This window comes from Neovison vison, chromosome 9 (genome assembly GCF_020171115.1).
Source record: "Neovison vison isolate M4711 chromosome 9, ASM_NN_V1, whole genome shotgun sequence".
NCBI classification, from domain to species: Eukaryota; Metazoa; Chordata; class Mammalia; order Carnivora; family Mustelidae; genus Neogale; species Neogale vison.
In genome coordinates this window covers 91,153,779-91,178,285 of record NC_058099.1, presented here as the reverse complement: position 1 = coordinate 91,178,285, position 24,507 = coordinate 91,153,779, and the positions used below count along the sequence as shown (strand labels likewise).

Sequence of the window (24,507 nt, the reverse complement as noted above, 5' to 3'; positions counted from 1 at the left end):
TCCAGTGTTTCAGAAAGATCTTATCTTGGCCATGCCACAAAAATATGAGTGTCTCCCACAGGTGGAGTCTAGACAGCAATCGAGACAAGAAATCAGATGATCACAATATGGTGTGGCAACAACTATGATGGGAAGTAGAAGGTGACATGAAGCCCAAAGCAGGCTCACCTCACCTGGTCTCCGGGGCATTCATGGGAATGTTGAGGATGACCTTCTGGAGCAAAGGAGCTCCAACCTGTAATCTTGGGATGGGTAGAAGTGTCCCAGGGGAATGTGTGTGTATATAAGTGAAGACAAGCTATTGGCACAGAACAGTGTTCTTGGTAGAGGGAATAGCACATTTGAAAGCCTGAATGTAAAAATGAGTTTGGCCCGAAGGACTGACATGTCAGGATGCCAATTTATTAAATCAGGACAAGGTGCACAGTAAGAAGGCATAGAACTTCCGAACACACTGAACTCACATCTGCTGCAAAGGGTAGCTGTTGTTTCCTGGCTCAGAAGAGCTGGAAGAGAGGTTTAGTATCTTAACACTTCATGGAGAGAAACTTTATTTCCCGCTATCCTTATGGACTGTTGAAACTGTAGCAAATAAGGACAGTGAGTGCAAAAGGCACAAGTTGAATAATTCTCTTCCTTTCTCCTCTTTTCTGGCCCAGTTAAGCCAAGGATCAACTTGACATACTCTTTGAGGGTTAGAAATAATGTGTGCAAAGCCCGGTCATGGCAGACTGTCCAGCAAAGTGGTGTTCCTCTTCTAGCTCCCTAAGCTCTCAGTTTCCTCTGGTCTCATTTCCTGTCCCAGGAATGACCTTCTGCTGGATGGCTGACAGCAGTCCTTCTTGGGGAGTACTCTCTTCTTGGGGATACCCCACCTCTTTTTCCTGGGTGACTCTGTGGTCTGCAGTAGGTCAATGGCTAAGACATGTCAAATCTAGTGACTTTGTACCTTTCCCACAGTTAGGGCTCATTAGTCCGGCAACACCCAATGTAGGGGGGCACACACAGCTTTGTCTACATGGGCTGCACTAAGCCCAGGCCAAGTCTGTCTTATTGTCTCTCCTGCAGTTTGTCGGGCATTAAAGCCCATCCTCTGACGCAATCTTTGGGGGACTGAGATGCTCTCTTCCATGAATGTTTGCGGGAAAGGATAAAATGCACGCGGGCGCACATGCGCACACAGTCATGAAGGTACAATGGATTCTCACACAGCCCAGGGGAGCTTTTACTAAATATATCTGCATGGGCCTCCCCCTCCACGGCAGATCACACCAATCAGTATCTCTGCACCTGAGACTTCGAAATGGCGTATATTTTTAAAGTCCCTCTGGTGAGTCTGAGAAGCCCCCAGACCAAGAGCGATTTCATGGAGGGGGCTGTGCAGTGGGGCTCTCACCAGGCAAAGGCAGCTTCTGGAGCCCATTATTACACAGCTCTTCCCTAAACATCTTTGTTTCCAAGTGGTGTAGGCTTCACATCTGCATAACCAAAAGGCCTGTTCAAGAGATTTCCCCAGAACAGAGGAGTTGTCTCTACTCAAAGATGAATTGTAGTTTTGACTTCTACTGAAACTTGAATTTGCAGAAGTATCTATGATGAGGTCTCTCTCTCTAACACACACACACACACACACACACACACACACACTCTCTCTCTCTCTCTCTCTCTCTCTCCCCCACACACTCTTACGAGGCCCATTTTATTACATATGTATGTGTAGCTTGTCGCCCTTACAAGTTTATAGGCTGTGATCTTTAGGGCAGTTGACTTGGATCGCCTTTTGTGAAATGGATTTGCACTGGAGGGAGTTTTCAGCGTTTCATTTCAACAATGAGGAAAGTAGGGCTGCAGCTCGTCAGTTTAACAAATAAGTCTGTCTTGAGGCCAGTGGCATTAGAAATCTGCACCATCATTTCAGAAAAATGGAGTGTCCAGTCTGCCCAGCTCTGCTCAGCGCTTTCTTTCTTCTAGTCTCACTCTCTTAATTTAAAAAAAGAAAGAAAGAAAGAAAAAAAAAAGGTCTGCAGCCGTTTCTCTGCAAAGGGAAAGGTAAAAATGAAGCTGCTTCTCCGTTTACTTGACACAATCCTCACGCAACACTGTACCTCATGCAAAGCTAGGAGACCGTGGCATGCAAGGCCTTAAAGTTTAAAATGAATCTCCACTTTTGTCCTGGGTGTTGGGGGCCTGCGAGTTTAACCATTCCACACCCCAACTCATCTGCGTTTCTTGGCCCCCGCTCTCTCGATGGTCCGCTGAGAAATCCTGGTCCTAGAATGTTTGAACTTCAAAATCGCAGACCTCACTCAGGGCCTCCAGCGGATCGTACAGCTCGGCCTGGAGCTGATGAAGCATCATGAACTTGCACTTGACAGATCAAGTAACGGGGAGCTAGAGAAGCTTGGAACTGGCTTGAGATCATAGAGCGGAGGAGGGCCTGGAACCCAGGATGTCTGGCTTCTAATATGGTGCCCTTTGCCTTAGACTGCAATGGTCTACATCCTTCCTGGGCATACGAGTCAGCTGCGCAACCCATGCCTGGCTGGGGACCCGCAGATCACCCCTCCCCCAGAGCCTATTCAAGTCTCAGTTTGTTTTCTTTTCTTTTTTTTTTTTTTTAAAGTTTTTATTTATTTATTTGACAGAGAGAGATCACAAGTAGGCAGAGAGGCAGGCAGAGAGAGAGGAGGAAGCAGGCTCCCTGCTGAGCAGAGAGCCTGACGTAGGACTCGATCCCAGGACCCTGAGATCATGACCTGAGCCGAAGGCAGCAGCTTAACCCACTGAGCCACCCAGGTGCCCCCTCAGTTTGTTTTCAAACCAAATCCCCCACCTTCTCCTTCCTACTAGTCCCCTCTCACAGACAAATCCCCATGTAAAGATTCTGGAGTCCGAATAGTACTATCCACCATTCCTGTTTAGCATTGGTTAAAATGCAGGTTCCCAGGCCTCTTACGCAGAGCGTGGGGTTGCATGGATATTTTGGGAAGCCCATGGGCTTGTAGTTTGACATGCTCCCCCAGACGGTTCTGTGGTCCGTGGACCATACTTTGTGAAGCTGCTCCACATGAAATGAGGTCTTCTAGAGCCCTCCATGTCTTGCTCTGAGCAGCTCTTCTCTTTGTAAAATGCACAGTGCAGGAGCTGGAGGAAGGTTTTCAGGAACATTCTCTGAAGGGTTTCTGCAGCAGCTCCCCCTCCAGCAGGGAGTAGACACCTGCACTTAGCTGACAGCTGAGGGGCTGGTGAGGAGTGGGGGGAGCTGGGCAGTTTGTGGAAGGGTGTCCGGTGAAACCTGAGGGAGAGAGCTTTAATTCCCCAGCACTGAAGGCTTGGAGTGGAAAATGGGAGTGGAAATGAGGTATGGGGAAGGGAAGAGTGGGTGGAAATTTCTCCTTGGAGTTTGGCTTTGATCTTCAGGAAAGCTGGCACCTCCATCAATGAAATGCCTGAGTCAAATTTTCGACGTGTTCTTCTTCACTTTATTTTCAACTTTTTTTTGATAAGGGCCTTATTAATATAAACTTCACATTCATCTTGATTGAGATACAATTTATGCATTTCAAGTGTACAATGCAGTGGTTTTTAGTCTCTTCACAGTGGTGTGCCATTGTCACCACAATTGATTTTAGAATATTTTATCACCTCAGAAAGTAACCCCATACCCTTTAGCGCTTGCCCTCCCCCCATTCAGTCTCCACACCCCCCTCACCCCTTCCCCTACCCCAACCACTAATCTACTTTCTGTCTGTATGGATTTGCCTGTTCTGGGGATTGCAAATGAATGGAATCATGATACGTGGGCTTTGGTGACAGGCTTCGTTTAGTTAGCATAAACTTTTCAGGGTTCTTCATGTTGTAGCAAGTACAGTACTTCATTCCTTTTTATTGCCCCAAATATTCCATTCTATGGATTACTGCATTTTGTTTATCCATTCGCCCACAGTTGGTTTGTTTCTACTTTCTGGTGCCTGCGAATCATGCTCTTGGTGTACAAGCTTTTGTATTCATTTCTCTTGGGTGTGTCCCCACGACTGGAAATCCTGGGTTTGGTGATAACTCTGTGTTTAACTTTCGGAGGAAATGCCAGACTGTTTTCCCAAAGTCCTCACTTCTATGTCTTTTAAGACAATTTGAAACAAATGACTCTGAATCATCCCCTAAGATTCCATTAATATACAGCCCAGCTTGACCCAGTGTAGCCAAGAACTTAGTGTAAGCGAGCGTTGGGGGATGCTGAGAGTCAAGCTTGGATTACAAAGTCCAACATTCAAATAGTGAAGAGTATATCCGGCCCAACCTTAAAGTCTGGGGCAGTGTTACTTGGATTCGTGTGTATGATAAGCAGAAAAAGAAGCTCACAGTTATAGACGGGGCTGGTAACAACAAAAAAGAAAACGTACGGTACTACAGTATGACAGCTTGTAATCACCAGCTTTGGAAAAGGTTTAGTGTCTTGAAACTAGGGATTTTTATTACCTGCATTTTCATCTGTTTCTGTATAGTGGTGGCCCCTTCTATGTGGGAAGTGTGCTCCAAGGAAACCACAGATAGTGCCAAAACCTATGTACATACCGATGACAAACTTTCATTTATAAATTAGGCACAGTAAGAGAGTAACAGCTATGACACAAATACAATAGGACAATGATAGCAATATACTGTAGTAAAAGTTAGGTGAATGTGGTCTCTCTCTCTTTTAAATTGTCTTATGTTTTGTACTCACCTTTCTTCTTGTAATGATGTGAGATGATAAAATTCTTATGCGATGACATGAAGTGAGGGGAATGATGTAGACATTGTGACCTAGTGTCAGGCTCTTATTGACCTTCTGATGATATGTCAGGAGCATCGCCTGCTTCTGGACAGCAGTTGATGGTGGCTAACTGAAACCACAGAAATTGAAACTGTGGGTAAGGGAGGACTTCTGTACAGGGAAGGAGACTTTAAAAATTTAAGGGTAAAGTACTTAGAAATACTTTAAAGTATTTAAGCATAAAACACAGAGAAGTACGTAAAATGTAACTGCATAAATTTTCTCTAAATGAACTTCACCCACATAACGAGCACCTGCCACAAGAAATGGACGGTTATCAGCTCCCCTGGAACTCCTGCCTTTCCATCAACTGGCCAAAGGGAAGCAGGATATCGAACTTCTAGTACCAGTATTCCCAGACACATAGAATACATTTTGATAGTACATTCAGGTGTCTAGAATTGATCACTGGAATAGATTCATTAAGCTGAAAGAATTTCTAAAGACTCAGACTTTTGATACTGCAAGGTGTAGAAGAATCTTTAAAAATGAAATATCTTTGGGTTTGTGTATAAAATAAAAGGTATAAACTCAACATAGAAGAAGATTTTAACATTCCCTGCAACTTAAGAACATGGGCTGTAAGATGTTTTTAAAGTGCATGAAGCAATTTACTTTAAACATTTATCTTAAAATACAGCTCCCTGTTTCTCCAGAGTTTGAAGTTTATTTCCAAGAGGACTTCGTAAAAGAAGTCCTGGGGACTGTTAATCACAGGTGCTTTAATAATTCAAAAAGTGTATATGTAAACACACCTGCCCACGGGCAATGCATCACCTTGTGGGTTGGAGTAAGTAACGACCAAAATAAATACAGCGTTTGCAAGCAGAGCATAAAAACAGATAATTTCCCTGGGCTTACGGTGCAGGAGGTTGAATACCCCCACCTTACTGATAAAAGTAACAGCCTAATACTGAGACTGACTCTGCAAAGCGACACTGTCCTGCTTCTGAACCTGGAGAAAAAATCCATTGTAATGTGTTCACGTATAAGAGCACTATCAAAACGTAAGAATCCTCGGAGCGAAGGGCATATACTCCTAGAGTAAATCTTTTTGCAAAAGCGAATCATTTTTTTTTTTTTAAGCTCTAAGTGTGTCTTATAAGTTACCAAAAACAGGTTAAGATTTTATTAGGGTATTTCTTTATTAGTTTGGGATTCTACGTTCCACGGGGTGATGCCTATTCTAGCTCAGGAGGCAAGGTGAGCCTCTGCCACACCCTCCGGGCCGCCCCCAACCCGGTTCTTTCTTTCTGGGTGGGGGATACTTCCAAGGTAACCTCGCGTTCACGCCGGCTCCTAACCTCGGTGCCAGGAAAGCGGCCCCGCTCGCCCGCCCCTTCCCCCACCCCCCACTTCCAGGCAGCGGGGCGGCCGCGCAGCGTCTGCGCGAGCGGTGACTTCGCTCTGCCTGGTCCTTCCCCGAAGCCCGAAGACGTTTCCCACCAAGTCACCCACAACCCCTCTTCCTGCCATCTCCCCCCTTGCGGGGGGCCCGGGGGGGGGTAGTTTAAAGCCGGGCTCCCGTCGCATTGCACTCGCCAGGGTCCTGACTTCCGCGGGGCTGGAAGGGGGCGAGGGTGCGCGGCGCTCGCGTTCGGCCCCTGCTTGGCGCGCGGAGCACAGACGGTCAGACCGTCCCCCGCCGGCTCCGACGCGCCAGACTGCGAGGTCCCTCCTCGCCCCAGGGACCTACTTACCCAGTTGGGACTGGGCCCCTTTCCCGGACCCCGGGGAGCGGGCGCGGGCTCGGCGGCGTCCCGGAGGCGGCGGCGCGGCGCGGGCGTGCGGGGCGGAGAGCGAGGGCGCGCCCGGGGCCGGCGGGAGGCGGACCCCCTGCGGCAGGTGGGTGCGGCCGGCGGGAGCCCGGGCCGCGGCGGCGGCGGCAGCAAGTGGTTGGGCCGCGCTCGTTTCCTTCCCTCCCCCTCGGCCTCGGAGTCCGCCCGCGGTGCCCAGTGCGCGGCGCCCGCGGCTCGGCTCCGCGTCCCCTCCCGCCGCCGCCGGCCGCTCCCTTCCCCGCCCGTCCATGTCCCTGCCCGTGGTGCTCCCGGGCTCCTGCTGCCCTGTGGCCGGGCTCTCGGGCGGGCCGCAGGCCGGGGGCCCGGGCGCCGCCGCCGCCGCCCAGGAGCCGCCGCTGCCCCCGCTGCGGCCGCGCTGGCCCCGGGCCGCTCTGCCGCCCCCCGTGCGGCCTCGCTGCGCCGCCACCGCCGCCGGGGTGCTGGCCGGGCCGCCCGCGCTCTCCTCCCGCCGGGCCGCCGCCGCCGCCGCCGCCGCCGCAGCCCCGGGCTCGGCGCTGCTGCCCGCTCGCCCGCTGCTGTCGCTCGGGCTGCTGCAGCTGATCCTGGGCTGCTGCATGGTGGCGCTGAGCTTCGGGGCGCTGTCGCTGAGCAGCTCCCCTCAGGTGAAGAACTCGTGTCCGTTCTGGGCCGGCTCCTCGGTGAGTGCCGCACGCGCCTCCGGCTCGCCGGGACCGGGCCCTTCGCGGGAGCAGGGGCCTCTGGGGGTCGCCTCCACGGTCCCGGCATTGCAGCCCCCGCCCAGGGCTGAAGTTGGGGAGCACAGCCCCTTAAGCCAGTTGAAGTTTTTGGAGACACTGAGGCTGGTGGGGGGAAAAAGGCTCAAAGAGAGAGTAGTGCAGGCGTGAAATGGGTTGCACCTGGACCGTGTCTGCTCTTTGCAGGCTGAAGGATTTTGTTGTTCCTCTCAAGTTAGGAGGCTCAAATAGATTTGCCGCTCTGGGAGGCTGGAAGAATGGGGGTGGGTGGTAGGAAAGTAGGAGAAAAATGATTCAACTTCGGGCCGTTGAGTATTCACTTCCCCGGAAACACCTGCGGGGGGAGGACGAGCATTTGATCTGTTTTGTCCACGGCGGTATCCACAGTGCCTGGCACATTAGCAGGTGTATTTGTGGGATGATTGAAGTGACAGCCCGACTGGGGCATGCCATTTATTTTATTCCACTTCAAGGCACACAGAAATGTGAAATGTATGGCGTGGGATGGCTCCACTCGAGCTGGGGACAAGTTCAGGAGGTAATGACAGGGTGTGTGCACACCACGCCGGTACCTGGTCATTAAAGGAGGGCCCTAAACAGCCACTGGATTATTGGAGCCAGGCGGACTGCTGTGCAGAATTTAATTCTCAAGAACTCCAAGTGTCCTTATGCATGAGCTCCCCAAAGCCTCCGGGGCAGGGGGCAGCTCCCTGGAGATGTGTACCCACCTACCCACCTAATGCAACTGGGCCCTGCTTCCTCTGGGGGGGGGGTTTGCTCTGGGGCAAAAGGGGTCCAGCCTCTAGGGAAGGCTGCTGCCTTCGGTGTCCGTGGACTCCAGGTGGCTCCTCACCCCTCACTCCTAAAATGTCTTAGCACCTAAGGCATCCAACCTCTTGAGGTTTGCTGGGGATTGAGATACTTGGAAATTGGGCTTTGTGGAATGATTGTGGAAGATGGGTGTTTGAAAGCAAAGGAACTTTTTATGAAGTAACTAAATCTGAAAGCTCGAAGAAGATCCGTAATGAATGTATGTGCCGAATAAATACAAAATGGTCCTTTTGTGAGTCCACGCATACCCAGATTCAAGGGCAAATTCTAAGACGATAGGGAGAACTAATGGCACCCAAAGTAGTTGTTTGAATAAGAACATCAAGAACATTAAGTGCTGTGAGCCCGGCCTGACATTTTATACCTAAATGGACGCCAGTCTGCTCTCCTTTCGAAATGCTTGGACACTGGATGGGCCCTTGCTGTGGAGTTCATGGTCTGTTCATCGTGCTCGAGGAATCCCTCCCTCTTGGCCCCGCCACTGGGCTCTCCCCATGGCCTCCTGGCGTCTTCTTTAAAACAACAGGGTCGGGATTAGATTCATTATGCTCCCTAGTCCACTTGTCAGACTAAATTCAGCCAAATGGTGGATGCATTTCGTTTCTCTAAATGCCATAGACCAGAAGTGAATCTTGCATACATTTGTAGGGATTTTTCCCTTTATAAAAACCGTAATCTCTTGTCTTCTCAAAGATAGCTAGTTTAGGAGGATTTAAACCTATTTTTTTTTTCTCTTTTGAAATCAAACCCCCAAATCAGTGTACTACTGTAAATTACTTCAGAGGTGAATGCCCTTCGATGTCAGTCAAGCCACAGTTGGATTGGATGAAGTATATATAGCTAATAAATAAACAAAATAAAACGGCTCTTCCTGGACCTGCTGGCTGGGCGTGTCCTTGTTATCTAGGACCCAGCAAAACAGAACAGGGAAAGATCAGTGACTTGGAACTTTTTTTTTCAGTCAGCTTGTTTTCCATACCCCACCCCTCAGCTCTATATGCAAAGCTGCAATTGTTCATTATGCTTAATTTCTGGTGACCTGTTTCTGAGGTTGACCGCAGAATTTACAAAGTGACTGTAGAACCAGCAGAAACTGCATGTCCAGAAAGACTGGGTAGTATTTGAGGATGGCATTAGGCACCATGACCATGGCATTTTAGGAAAAAAATGTCACCAGTAACGTGTACCTTTTGAATTTATATACATGAGAGAGACTTTATGTTTGTATGTTAGTTTTTAACTCTGCATTATGGGATTTTTTTTTTTTTTTAAGATTTTGTTTATTTGACAGAGGTAGAGAGAGAGGGAACACAAGCAGGGGAGTGGGAGAATGAGAAGCAGGCTTCCTGCTGAGCAGGGAGCCCAATGTGAGGCTCAACACCATGACCCTGGGATCATGATCTGAGCCGATGGCAGGTGCTTAACAACTGAGCCACCCAGGCACCCCTGCATTATGGGAAATATTAAATTTACTCAAACATTGTTCAGTGAACCCTCCTATGCCTCTTACCGGGCTCCAACAACTGTTTCATCTCTGCCTCTGGCCGGCTTTGCTGCTGGCTCTGTGTGTTCTGATAGTATCGGAAGGATGAGTGTTTTAAGGGGGGTAGGAATGAGCTCCATGATGATCCCTAGGCCATTTGTTGCATTAACTTCCCACATTATTTTGAAGCAAATCTCAGATAGTACACCATTTCATCTGTAAATAGTTCAATATGGGTGTCATTTTGAAAAGAAAATCTAAACAGAAAGAAAATATAAACAGAATAAGGAGACTGCATTGAAGTGACCAGGCAGGTCTTAAGAGCAATCCCCTACCCCAACTCTTCTTATGAAAATTTTAAATCTCACCATATGTAGAAAGAATAGTATAATGAACCCCTATTTACCCATCATCCAGTTTCAGTAGTTAATCAACCCATGACCGCTGGTCACCCACACCCACTCCCCTACTGGATTATTATTATTTTTGAAAGATTTTATTTATTTATTTGTCAGAGGGAGAGAGAGCATAAGCAGGCAAAGAGGCAGGCAGAGGCAGAGAAAGAAGCTGGCTCCCCACGGAGCAGAGAGCTTGATGCGGGGCTCCATCCCAGGACCCTGAGATCATGACCTGAGCCGAAGGCAGCAACTTAACCCACTGAGCCATCCAGGCGTCCCTGGTACTAGATTATTATTATTTTTTTTGGGGGGGGTACTAGATTATTTAAAGGCAACTCCCTGGTATCATAATTTCAGCCCTGAAATACTTCAGTTTGGATTTCTAAAAGAAAGCCGCTTAATAGACAAAGAAAGGGCTCAAGAACACATTGTAATGTACTAATATAAAGATAGCTAAATTGAGGTTTTTATGAAAAAAGCTTAAAAATTATGACTTGAGGACAGCAGGATTTAAAAAATATATATATAGCAGCTTTATTGAGATGTAATTCACATTCCATACAATTCACCTATTTAAGGCATGCAATTCAGCGATTTTTGGTGAATTCATGGAGATGGGCAAGCATCGCCATAACCAATTCTAGAAAATTGTCATCATCCCCCAAAAAACCCCCGTACCCATTAGCAGTCACCCCCACCCCTCACTTCCCCCTTGATCCCTTTAGCCCTAGGCAACTACTGATTATTTTACTTTCTGGTTCTATGGATTATTCTGGACGTTTCATATGGACAGAATCATCCAGTATGTGGTCCTTTGTGACTGGCTCCTTTCACTTAGCATAATTTGCAAGGTCCATTCAGGTTATGGCACGTGCTTACGGTCCACTTTGTTCCTTCATCGCCTCATGAGATTCCACCGTATGGACACAGGATGTTTTATGTCTCCCTCGGAAGTGTTGCTGGCATATGAAACTAGGTAGTCGAGTGGTAGAGCCAGCTTGTCTAAGGTTACTTTGGACCCACGATGGAACACAGTGGAAGGATATCTTCATCCCCAAACTCTGAATGACCATGACGTGCCTTCCTCTGCTCTCAAGATTAAACTGGCAAATCTTTCAGAATTGACAAGTCCTATTAAGAGTCTTTTTCCATACTTTACATTCACACCATCGGTAGTTTGAAGAGAGTGTTTTTAAACATACTCATTGTTTTTGAGCATTCTGTGATTATTTATTTTCTTCCTGGTATTGGGTAATGACTTAGTCTACTATTATTCCTGAAGGGCATGAAACTAAGAGGTTACCACTTTTAAATGCATCCCAATGTTGGACCCCAGGTAGGTGGCAGAAGAATCTCCAAGACCATGTTCAGGTCGTAGTGTCCTGATTTTTTATTTGGGGACACATGTAGTTACTACAACACTACACTGGATTATTGAAAGAGTAGAGGATTGCATTGGTTTGTGTCTTCTCCTTTAAAAACCAAAATTCCTTACTCTGATGACATGTCCTTGGGAGATATTTAAGGCGAGTGGTAGGGAATTGGTTATTATTAAATTTTGCTCTTTTCTGGGGGCCTTGACATCCTTAAAATTATCTGCATACATCTCTGTTTGAGTCACTGACCTAAACTCATGGTCCCCGTCCCCCACCCCATTTGAGTCTATAATTCTTTGTCAAGATTCTGGTTCCTTATAAAGAGACAGACATTGGTGAATCTTCAGATAAGCCTTTTTAAAAAAGATTGCAGTGATGAAATATAAAAAAAGGATGAATGGTTCAAAGGAGAAACTAACTCAAAAATTCTGAAGTCTCTACTAGTTGAACAGCAGTAAATACATTTTTTTCTATCGTAATCACCAAATGCTACTTCAATATTTATGGGCCATTTTAAATATAACTTTGGTGATGATTTTATTGATGTTCTTTGATCCTTTATTTTGCATGGCGGCAGAGTGACATTGATAAATTCTTGAGTAAGTCTTTGAGCCTCTCAGCTTCATTTACCTGTCTGTAAAATGGGTGCGTTGATTCTTGCCTCAGAACTGATTTTGTGAGGGTGTAATTAGACAACATATAGAAACACTTGCTGCTGGTCTCTAGTACCAGACATGGCATATAGCTGAACCTCTATCAGTGTTTTTTAAATATCAAGGCAATATGTAATCCAAGTAAAGTGAAAAGGCCAATTTTCTCTGGGACATTCTAGTAACCATCATGTATACGTTAGAAATATCCAGGTGGCCACTTTCTCAGTCTTTTAATGAATCATGCTGGACAGATAGGGAAGCATGATACACACCAATACATACAATTGCACACACACATTTTTTTAAATTGCCAGTGTAAAAGCTGTAAGTAAGATTGATTGTGGAGAGGTTTGACTATTGTGTGCTTAATTCATAAGGTGGACATGGTGCATTTACAGCTTGGGTCTTTTTATCTCTATGTTCAGATATAGCAACTTTTGGCAAACAGTCCAGAACATTTTTGCCCTAAGGCATGTTCATGGATAGCAAAGGAAAAATAGGGCAGTAAAATAATAAGCTTTTGTTCTTAATGATTTGATTTTTAAAGTTGGGAAATTAAGGCACATTAACCACATATGGTGGGTAACAATGATTCTCGTGTCAAGTATCTTGGAATCCTTCTTTGCAATATCTTTGAAAAAAGAAAGGCCTCTGCTTTTCCCTATAAGCTATGAGGAATGGGTTACAAGTGAGTGAAACCAAAATTATAATAAATCTCATTATAATAACATAGAGATAATTCAGCATTAGAAAATAGGCGCTGGCCTGTTCATTCAGGGCAAGTTTCATCTAGTACTGGGTGGAAAGAATGCTGATGAGGTTGCTTTTTGCTGTTGGTAAACTCTTTTAGGAAGCACAAGAGTGGAAAATGTATTTAGGCTGAAATAGTCATCTTCGAGCAGGTTTACCCCCCCATTTCTGATCTTCATTCATTTATTCACCGTCCATTCATTCATTTGTTGACTCTGGCCATAACTAACTGAGTAACTCTGAGAGCCTCGAATACTCACAGATCCAAGCCCTCATGGGATTACCAGTGAGTGTAAAACACAATCAAACAAGTAACACCGTTGTGGTGTAATGGGTACTGTGGAGGGCCAGCATTAAGGGACCTTCCTGTCCCTTCTGATGGAGCTCCAGCTATTGCTGCTACTGAGGGAGATGGAGGTATTGAATCCTCTGGCTCCTTCTCTCCTTTCTCTGACCCTTCTTGCCATTTATGAATTCCCCCAGCCCCAGATGAAATGGGAGCATCATTTCCGAAGTCTTAAGCTCTTAAAAATTCATCCCCAACTTCTCTTCCACATTCCAGTGGATTCTAACTGATCAGTCTCTGCCTCACCTCTCACAGGGTCCCATAAATGTCATAGGGTTTAATTGGGCTTGGAGAATGGGAGAAGTTGAGTAGAAGTAGATACATGCCTTTGTTGCCAGGTTTAGGATGGAGGTGGCTGTAACTACAAGTCCCACTTGCAACAGGAATGTAATTTCTTATATCCCTGTAAAGAAGGGTGGTTTACAGAAATCCCATTGGGATTTAATGTGAGTGTGTGCTGAATCTATAAAACAATTCAATGGAAATGTATTTATTACCTTTAAATAGTTTGCCTTACAATCCATGAACATGGTATATGTTGATTTGAGTCTTCATTTAATTCTGCTTAATAAGGTTTGTATTTCTTCCTACTGGGTCTTAAGTTTCTTTAAGTTCATATGTATTTTGAGATTATTGATATTTAGTATTTGTCAAATACATCTTATACATATTTTTAAAATTATGTTTTAAGTTTAGTGTATTGTTCATATATGCAAAGCCCCCTCTCAAAAAATAATAAAGATAGCTTAGTCCCTTTATCCCAGAGACCCTTGATTTTATTTTATTATTATTTTTTAAGACTAGAGAGAGAGAGAGCAAGAGAACAAGCAGGGGGAACAGCAGGCAGAGGGAGAAACAGACTCCCCGCTGAGCAGGGAGCCAGATGCAGGACTCAACGCCAGGACCCTGGCGTCATGACCTGAGCCAAAGGCAGCCACTTAACTGACTGAGCTACCCAGGTGTCCCAGAGACCCTTGATTTTAAATGACTATTGTATCTGTCATGATCTACTAGATAAATGAAAAAAAAAAATATATATATATATATATTTTACCCCTCTCACCTTAGCAACCCTATTACTGGGATTTTATCCAACAGAAATAAGAAACACTTGTTTTTAAGCATTATTTGGCCATGGAAGGTTACCCTAGCATTCATTGTGAGGGCAAAAAACTGGAAATAGAATGCTTATCAATGAGCATGAAATAATTGAATGCATTGGGCAAACCGTACAAAGGAATGTCATGTAGCCATTAAACAGAAATGAATGAGAGCTATCCCAGTGGACATGAAAACATTCCCTTAGATATTTATTGAGAAAGAAAAAGAAGAGGAGGAAAAGTCTCTTCTATGACCCATTTTTTATAAAAGTTCACCTCTGTGCATGTGTCTATGTATACATACACATGTTTGTTTAGTAAGAATTTAAAGAAAAATCTACACATGTGTAAAATAGATAAACACACCAAATTGTTCATGTGGGTGAGGGGCGATCGTGCGGCTGATGGGGGAGGTGGAGAGTAGAGCTGACGTCTCTCATTACTTTTTTATGGGAATTTATGGGCCGGGCTGGGCACCTCATTTTTAAGATAATGTTGATTTAATGAAAAAAAAAAATATGTTCCAAAAGCTGAACCAGAGGGCCCTGCATTAAGGGAGGCAGGTGGTCTAAATAGCAAACCCTAACTGGTCATTCACATCATATTTATACTTTCGTGAAGTGGGCAGTTTGTGTTTCCCTCAAGGGCAGCAGTCAACTGTTTCAGTTATGTTTTTACAAAAATAGTTGCATTTCCTCCGCTGAGTCCAGTAAGCCGCAGGGCGGGCAGGCACGGAGCGAGCGTGCACAGACACACACACACTCTCTCTCGAGTGTCCGTGCCTGCAGGGGGAGCCAGCACGGGATTGTGGGGAATCTGGAAGAATCGCTACAGTCACAGCAGGGGAAACTTTTGAGTTAGAAGAGACCAGGAGAGGGTTTCCTCTGCTTCACCACGTCTCTAACGAAACAAGAGTGAGGACCAGAAAAGTGAGCTGACTTGGCCCAGGGTGCATACTTATTCAGAAGCCAGGTGGGGAACCCGGACCCCAAGGTCTCCTGGATGTCACGTTCCAGTCTGTAACGGGGCTGCAGCCACAGGCATACCCGAGCCCTGCGTGTCTACCGGCAGCTCCCATTCAGTGTGCAGAAGGAGCTACTGAATGTAAGAGGTTTGCAAAGATCTAGCTCCTGGTGGGCAGGCAGCTGACAGTATGTTTAAACATCCCCGGGATGCAAGGATCGGTTGCCTGTCTGCCTATATGCGGTTTCTGGCCCTTGATATAAGGGGGTAGACGTGTCCTCTGCTGGTTTGACACTGTGGCAGTGTGGACTCTCAGCCAGTGAATGCAGAAGGGAGGGCAGGGTAGCAGGCCTGTGAGCTTGGAATCTAAAGTAACACTAAAATCCCTGTTGATGTGTAGCTGATAAATCATAATTGTGAACTGTACATATGAGGGATTTTGGTAAGAAGTACATAAAGGAAAACCCTCCTAACAGCACTGAGCAGATGCGAGCACACTGTTCCCCGAGGGAAAATGTGCTCCAGGGACAAGACCACTGTCCCTGAGCTGAAGAATGACTTTGTTTTTTCCGCTGGGCTTAGTCAACTGGGTTATCCAGAGGGCCGGCGGTGATTTCCAGTTTACGTTTTGGCCAAATGTTGATTCTTCTTTATCAAGGATTTTAGATTGTTGTTTATCAAAGTGTCATTTTGCAACGTGAGACTTTTCCCGCTGTAAGCCCTCCCCTCATTGTGGAATAAAGGCTCAGGAACAGTCATCGGTTGCCAGACAAGGTTGGAGTTGACAGTCGGCGGGCGAGGCGGAGAGGCACCTCTTAGGTTATTAGGACAGAGAGCATTTGGGGGGGGAACATTGTGTAGAGGGGCTTCCCGGAGTGTGCCGGGTGTGTGGGGAGGTGGGATCCATGAAGGCTTCTCAGAGGAGGTGACTGCTAGTCAGGATCTCGCAAGATGCATGTAGATCTCAGGCAGCCGTGAGGGGAGCTGGGAGAAGACACCACAAGCCAGAGAAGCATAGAGCCCTGCGGTGGCTAAAGCCTGGCCAGCCTGGTGGGGGACGGGTGTGCCTGGGAGGTAGAGGGGGCAGGGGAGGGGCAGGGGTGCATAGAAACCAGGCTTGAGAAGCGGGCAGAGGAAGATCCTGAGAGACCTTGGGTGCCACTTCAGGGAGTTCACTTGTCCCACAGAGGATGGGGACTCACCTAACGAAGGGAGGGTTGCTGCCACGTATGTGTCATACGAGGTTGACAAGGCAACAGGTTCGGTGCCCTGGGGCAGGGAGCTTGGATCAACAAAACTGATCCCTTCACTAACTGGAAGGATAGACTGTTCTCTCTGTGTGCTTTTTTTTTTTCTTTTTAAGATTTTATTTATTTATTTGAGAAAGAGCACGAGCAGGGGGAAGCAGACTCCCTGCTTAGCAGGGACCCAAAGTGGGGCTCGAGCCCAGGACCCCAAGATCATGACCCCAGCCCAAGGCAGACGCTCAACCGACTGAACCACCCAGGCACCCCGTCTTTGTGTGTTCTTAATTGACCTTGAGAAAACCCATGCACAGTCAATAAAAAAGCTCTGGGGGCCTTGGAGGGAAGGAGAGTCCAAAGTGGTCTATCAGGGCTCATGTAAGCAGTAGGAACATTAAATGTTAGAATTAGAAGGTTTTGAAATTTCAGGGTTTTTTGGAAAAAAAATTTTAGAGACTAGGATTAGTTTATTGGAATTGGTCCCTTTTCTAGATTTATGATACTGTTTATCCTTCTAGGTGATACTCTCTGGAATCATAGGATTAACAACTTGGAAACGGCCTATGATACTCCTGGTATGTACTGATCTCATAAATTGTTACCCTTTGTAAAATGTGCTATGTGAGAAGTCTGTTGGAATCAACCGCTGAAGAAATACCAAAGCGTTCTTGTTCATTGAAAAAAGAAGCTCACAAGGGGATACCATTAGAAGTCAGACCTTCTTGTAACCATAAAGCAAGATGATAGTTCTGTCAGTTTTCTGATTCTTCTTAAGCTTCTTATATACCTAATGTGTTTCTAGTTCCGGGCTTAGATCTCTTGTAAAGATGTAATTTTATTTTTATTTATTTATTTACTTACTAAAATATTTTATTTATTTATCAGAGAGAAAGAGGGGGAGAGAGCTAGCACAGGCAGACAGAATGGCAGGCAGAGGCAGAGGGAGAAGCAGGCTCCCCACCGAGCAAGGAGCCCGATGTTGGACTCAATCCCAGGATGCTGGGATCATGACCTGAGCCGAAGGCAGCTGCTTAACCAACTGAGCCACCCAGGTGTCCCAAAGATGTAATTTAAAAAATCGGTTTACTATGGACATTTTATAAAAAAGATTTATTTATTTATTTATTTGACACAGAGAGAGAGATCACAAGTCGGCAGAGAGGCAGGCAGAGAGAGGGGGTGGGAAGCAGGCTCCCCACTGAGCAGAGAGCCCGATGTGGGGCTCCATCCCAGGACCCTGGGATCATGATCTGAGCCGAAGGCAGAAGCTTTAACCCACTGAGCCACCCAGCTGCCCCTGCTATGGACATTTTTAAACATTCACTAAAGCAGAGGGAATAATTAAGTGAACTTGCTACACTGATCACCGGCTTCAGCAACTCCTGACTCAGCCAGCTTTGTTCAGTTGGACCCCTGCCCATTCCTGTGTTCCCATGTTCTTTTTCTCTGAATAGTCTTTTGAAGTAAATCTCAGTTATTAAATCAGGAATACATAATTTTTTCTTGTCATCATGCTTTGATTGGACAACCTCAGAGTTTCATGACTTAGACTCTCTTTATCACAGATCTACCATATTTTCATGGTAATAAAGACCTGTATTGGTAACTTTATCCTTTTTTTAGTCCTTGATTTTTTTGATATTAATGTATTTTTAACATACTATAAAGTTAATCCATTTTAAAGTTCACAATTCAGTGCCATTTAGTACATTCCCAATATTCATTTTTTTGGTTTGTTTGTTTTTGTTTTTGTTTGTTATGTCCTTTGGATTTAGGGAATGCTATAAAAAATAGACAATTGCCAATGGAATTGCCAACTTTCAAAGATGAAGTAGGTCTGACAATTGCAATTTGAAATACATTTAATGAATTCTATATAACATCTATATAACATATATATAAAATATCTCTTCTGATTTTTCTCCCATCCATTTGGACTAGGGTTAAATAATTTTCTAGAACCATTTTGTGTATATGCTTAACAGTTCATCTTAAACAGACTACTGTTTGCTGGGTGATGGGTAATAAATACAAAACTAGCTAAATTCTTTTTTTTTTTTTTTAAAGATTTTATTTATTTGACAGACAGAGATCACAAGGAGGCAGAGAGAGAGGGAAGCAGGCTCCCTGCTGAGCAGAGAGCCCGATGTGGGGCTCGATCCCACAACCCTGGGATTACGAGCTGAGCCAAAGGCAGAGGCTTTTAACCCACTGAGCCACCCAGGTGCCTCAAAACTAGCTAAATTCTTAAAAGCATGGAGAAGTCCACGGTAGAACACAGTCGGAGTAATGCATCCTGGTACTGTGGTGATGGTCTTGAAAAACTAGAGTTTTCAGGCCCACAAGACAAGTTAGGTAACATTTTAGAAGTCCATCATTTAATATTTCTGGCAGGAGTAAATTATTGGTACAGCATTTTAATCTATGAGATGGCAGGGTAGGAGGAAATGAGGCTCTCATGAGTTTTATGGCATGTGTTATGTGTGGCTGAGGTCTCTTTTGCAACAACTCTCTAGAAAAATGTTGGATGGGGTCCAGTGTTTATACTAATATTTGGCTATAGGAGTCATTTTTGTCCTGATTTTTCCATTGGGTCAATATTAAAATGCTCAGTAATACAAACCTCAAGTATTTAAATCAAAATCAGAAAATCCCTAATGTTCTTTGTCCTTTTAAGGTTCCCAGTGGTGAGAAGAATCAAAGCATGTGTTCTGGGTGGGTATTCAGAAGGTGGACCTTTTAAGACATTTGTCTCTCTAATGTTTTCTTTTGGAAAGATTCGTTAGGTGAGCTCGAACAGCTATAAGTGAAAATGACCTTAGTAGAGATGTACGCTTAGCTCTATCAAAGCTACAACCAGTTTGTACGTACCATGTTGTGCGCTGCTTTTTCTGTTTAAACATTACATTCATCACGTCCATATTAGTAAATATTAGGCCACATGCCTGCCTGAAAGGCGTTCTGCCCTATTTCTGTGTTACCGTCAGTTATAAACCTGTTGGACACATGGGCTTCTGTATTTCGACTGTTAAGAATTATGTATTTAGAAGTATTTAGAATCAAGAAGTATATAGAATCAAGTAGAGATTGTTTTGAAATGCTAATTAACATCAGTTTATAAAGAAGATAAATTAGTTGATAGTAATTATACAACGACAAAGAGTTCTGGGTATAGCAACAGATCATTTGAGTCTTGGTCAACAACCTGAGTGAAAAATCCTCGGTTCACATGAATCTTCATAATATTCTGTTGCCTCTGTTATGTTAAAAAATTAAAAAAAAATCAAGATGTTATAAAGGAAACTGGACATACCTGTCAGATCTTCCTAGTCTGCTTCCCAGCTCATCCCCCGAAGAACTGTGTAACGTAGAAGCCACTTAACTTTCCTGAGTGTAGTTTTCTTTTCTGAACTGAAGGGGTTAATCTAGTGACACCAAGTGGGTGGGGGCTCGGATTCCCTTAACCCTCCCCATAATGGCTGCTTCACCTTTCCTTTGGTTGCCCCCGGACCCCTTCCTGAGTTTAGGGAATGTGCCATTGGATGATTTGGGGTAGGAGGTCACATTCCATCAGAGAACCAGGGGGGCCTGTGGGTCTCTGCCCCTGCAGATGGGGGCTTGGCTGGTCAGTTCCAGCCCTTCTCCCCTATACTCTAGCCACAGGGGCACCTTCTGTCTGGGACCCAGCCTGGCTGTCTTAAGTAAATGGAGACCTTCTTCCCCTGGCTGTTTCCCTGTCTGACTCCTTTTCTTCTGGGTCTCAGCTCAGCAGTCACTTCCTGAAGGAGACCTTCCCTGGCCACCCAATGACAGTGGCCCATCGTCCCTGCCTCTCAACACGTCCCAGCACTGACTTTTGGCTTCACATGTTGGAATTAGCCTATGTGTTGTTCATTTTCTACTTGCTGTCTGTCTCCCCACTGTGGATAGTTGTATGAAGACACGGGTCTTGTCCGTCTCATTCCCCCAGTGTCCCCGGAAACAGTGTGCCCGATACACATCTGTTGTTGACTGGGAAGCCAATTTGGCAGCCGCTAAGAAATGTAGGTCCTAGGTCCTCGGCGTTTCTTTTTTCACTTCTGTCTTAAATCTCTCTCACTAGTTTCCGTCCTCTACAACATTGTAGTCTTCCCCTTTTTACTTCAGGGTGGTAGGGAGTGTAAGTGTGGGGGATGTTGGGAGGGGGCAGGGGGTCTTCCCAGGGCCCTCTGAGAGGCACGCTGTCCTCGTTTTGCGTTGTTGCGGGCACACTTCATCTAGAGCACTTAAATACTTCCTTCTGAGGACTGTTTATATTGGTGCTGCTGCTTTTGTGATGGTTTCAGTGATTACATTCGGTTTTATACTGGTGTGAACAAAGAAGGCTCAGCCTGACCCAATTCCTTCAAATTCAAGTTTTTGTGGAAACTCAGAGTTGGAAGTGTTCATTTACTGGATCCTCTTTGTTATACCGATTAAATACTCATGTGTCCAGGACAAAAATAATAATCTTGGAACATTGTGTGTAAACATTTACAGCTATTTTTGACCATGACTTGGATCAAGCTAGTGTGTGTGTGTGTGTGTGTGTACTTGTGTGTGCGTGTGCCCACATGCATCATTTCAGGCTGTGTGTTTTCTATCAAGAACAAATATTTCCCATTTTTAAAAAAAGATTTTATTTATTTATTTGACAGAGAGAGAGATCACAAGTAGGCAGAGAGGCAGGCAGAGAGAGAGGGGGAAGCAGGCTCCCTGCTAAGCAGAGAGCCTGATGTGGGACTTGATCCCAGGGCCTGGGATCATGACCTGAGCCAAAGGCAGAGGGTTAACCCACTGAGCTACCAAGACACCCCCATTTTCATCTTTAAAGAACGTTCTTATTTCTTTGAGTTACCTCCTTTTTCATTCTAATGAAATGGTTTGTAAATTTTTAGATATTATAGACTCTGTGCTGTGAGTGACTTCAAAGAATGTCTTGTCACCTCAGTTCAAAAATGGAATTGTCTTAGTAAGATGTTTTTCTTTGGTGGTCCATTGGGTAAGAATTTCCTCTGTGAAAACTTAGCCAGATTTTCTGCCTATAATTTTGGTTGCTTATGAAGTGGTCATTTGAGCTGTTTTTCTTGTCAGTTTAGAAGAGATGAGGGGAATATAACCTGAAGGTTGGTTAAGATCGCTTTATTCTTTAGCATCAAGAATAAAGGCGCCTGGGTGGCTCAGTGGGTTAGGCCGCTGCCTTCGGCTCAGGTCATGATCTCGGGGTCCTGGGATCGAGGCCCGCATCGGGCTCTCTGCTCAGCAGGGAGCCTGTTTCCTCCTCTCTCTGCCTGCCTCTCTGCCTGCTTGTGATCTCTCTCTGTCAAATAAATAAATAAAATCTTTAAAAAAAAAAAAGAATAAAGGTGCTAGCATCAAGACTCAAGGAAACATCCTTGATGATGTTTCTGGGTCACATATGTGGTTTGTTCTCAACTGTGGGCCATGTGGGTCTGCACCCCAGCCTGAGAGAATAGGAGAGGTAAATGGACTGGGTATTTTTTAAAAAAGGATTCATCAGTTTCTCTTCTAACATTAAGATTAGGGTAAAACTTCATTACCCAAAAAGAAACTAAAAAATGGTTTCGGTAAGATCTACAGACATTCCGTTCTCTCACCTAACTGTCCACACAGGCTAGGCTGGCAAAGATGGTTCTGCTCTGCGAAGCCATTTGGGGATCTGGGTCTTTCCGTCTTACTGTGCCTTGAAGGGAGACTCATGGATCACCAGACAGTGTCAAGAGATTGGGGAATTACCCCCACTCGATAGTCAGAATTACTTGTAGGTGGGTTAGCTGTGAGGCTCATGGTGGCCCTTTCCTTTCTGATGGCATGAAGACCAGGAGGGGTCAGAAGACCTGTGGGCAGTTTAGGGATTTCTACATTTATAAGATGAGCTCTGAAGCTCTGGCTTTGTGCATTCCGGTTCTTCTAAGTATATTTCCTGGTTGTCAAAAGTTTGGAATGAGCCTTGGTTTGAGAGTACAAGAAACCTGCATTTTAATGCTGACACATAACCCCTAGTTATCAGTGACCTTGGGGAAGTCTCTTGGGTTCTGCATCCACAAAATGATGAACTTACATCAGAGCAGTCTTCTAAGAGTCCTTTCACTCTCATTGTGTAGATTTCTAGAATCCTCGTTAGTTACCCGGAGGGCGTTTTAACTTTAAATGGACATTTTTAACATAAGCTCCCTGTGTATAAATACTATGATTATTTCACTCTTGGTTTTTTAAGGTATAAAAACAGATGGCCATTCTTCATCTTCAGAATAGTTAATAACACTCTGTTGCACGCGTATAAAGTTTGAGAGTTTATATCGTTAGCATGTGGCTAAAATGGCAGACATTTTTCCCATTTTATAGCTAAGGGACCAGTGGCTCAGGAGTGAACCAGGTTGTCCGGTTGACAAACACATGACCTATTATTAGAAAGAACTGGGGATGTTGACTCCCAGTCCAGTGCTCCTTTCCTGGTACCATTCCTCCACCTCCTCCATTAGCAAATTGCTAGGTACTTCTCTGTGCCCAACAATGTGTGAATGTATGTATGTGTGTGTGTAATTTAAACTAATTATTTTTGTATTTGTGACTGCCTGATTCTTTTTCAAGTTCTAAAGGGGTCAGTGTATCCTTCATTGAAAAGGGCAAGTGGCAGAATTGAACAAGGCAACAGGAGGGCCCACTTTGAGTCTTAATCCTGTCGCTTTCCATCACTGAGCGGCCAAGGAAATGATCTGATCAGTTTCCTCATTTGTACAATGGGGCTGTAGCCATCTCTCAGGATTGTAGATAGGGATGCTTGTCGAAACTGTAAAATGGGGGCTTCTGAGTGGCTCATTCAGTTAAGCGTCGTCTGCTTTCGGCTCAGGTCATGATCTTGGGGTCTTGGGATCGAGTTCTGCATCGGGCTCCATGCTCAACGGGGAGCCTGCTTCTCCCTCTCCCTCTGTCTGCTGCTCCCCTTGCTTGTGCTCTCTCCCTTTCAAATAAATAAGTAAAATATTAAAAAAACCTGTAAACTCTAAAATGGGATCTAAGGTTAGGCGAGCACTTTATGAATCATTTTCATCATCCTCTCAGAAGATCTTCGAGATTTGGTCTCTCAGTTTGGGGTCATCAGATAACCCATAGCAGCAAAATATGCACGTAGGCATCGTTAAAGCAGCCTGGGCTGGGCTGGGCTTATCTGGGCCCACAGTGAGCCTGGTCTGCTGGCAACAGAAACTTCTTTTCTCCCTCTGATCACCTGCTCCCCAAATCCGTGCATTGGGTAAGAAGCTGGCATCCTCAGGGGCTGGGAGGACATTGGGGTGGCCCATCTCCGGGCAGAATCAAAGCCTGGGCCATTCCTTGCTTTGGCGACGGGCCTCAGCCAAGCGGGTGTGCTCTCATTAGCAGCTCGTTTGTCAGCGACAGGTACTTGCCCAGGCTCCTAGGTATCCTTCCTGCCAAGTCCATTATTACAACGAAAGTGAGCCTCAGGCCCAATTCTGCTACACATGCACACACTTATTAGCCGACAGACAAAACAATCATTCATGTGCTCTGTTCTGCAAGCTTAAAGGATAGAGGACTAAGGTTTTTACTGAGCGCACAGAACCGCGTGAACAATTTTTTACCACTAGTTCTTGTTGTCCCTGTTTGTCTTGAAAACCATTGCTGATGCCCTGAAATTCTGCCGATGAAGCAAAGCTCAGTTTATTGGATCTGGCACAGTCGGGGAGAACACCTCCTTGCCGGGAGTTCTCAGAAAGGGTGAATCAGAGAGCCTGTTTGCTCTTTTTGCCTATTTATAGGGTTGAAGGATCCCGGTTGGTGGATTGTAAGGTGAGCTTTACAAGATAAGAAATTGATAGGATTTGGGCAAAAAACTTATAACCTAATAGCTTTGGATTGATTGGTGGTTGACTAGAAGGGAGGGCCTGGAAGCAAGATCTGACGAGTAAGCTGTTTGTTTGGATAAATGATTTTAATGGGTTTGCAGTCTTACAGTTGAGGAACAAATATTTCCCGGGGCAAGGAGCTGCGTTAT

At 45.3% G+C, this 24,507-nt stretch overlaps 1 protein-coding gene across 1 annotated transcript in view; it reads left to right on the top strand.

The window, feature by feature from the left end:
* The first annotated feature begins 6,842 nt into the window (after window positions 1-6,842).
* FAM189A2 (family with sequence similarity 189 member A2) overlaps window positions 6,843-24,507 on the top strand; it is a 62,367-nt gene continuing 44,702 nt past the window's right edge. The window contains exons 1-2 of the mRNA XM_044265934.1: window positions 6,843-7,253; window positions 16,973-17,029. Coding sequence (XP_044121869.1) covers window positions 6,843-7,253; window positions 16,973-17,029 — 468 coding nt within the window. The remainder of the gene's footprint in view (window positions 7,254-16,972; window positions 17,030-24,507) is intronic.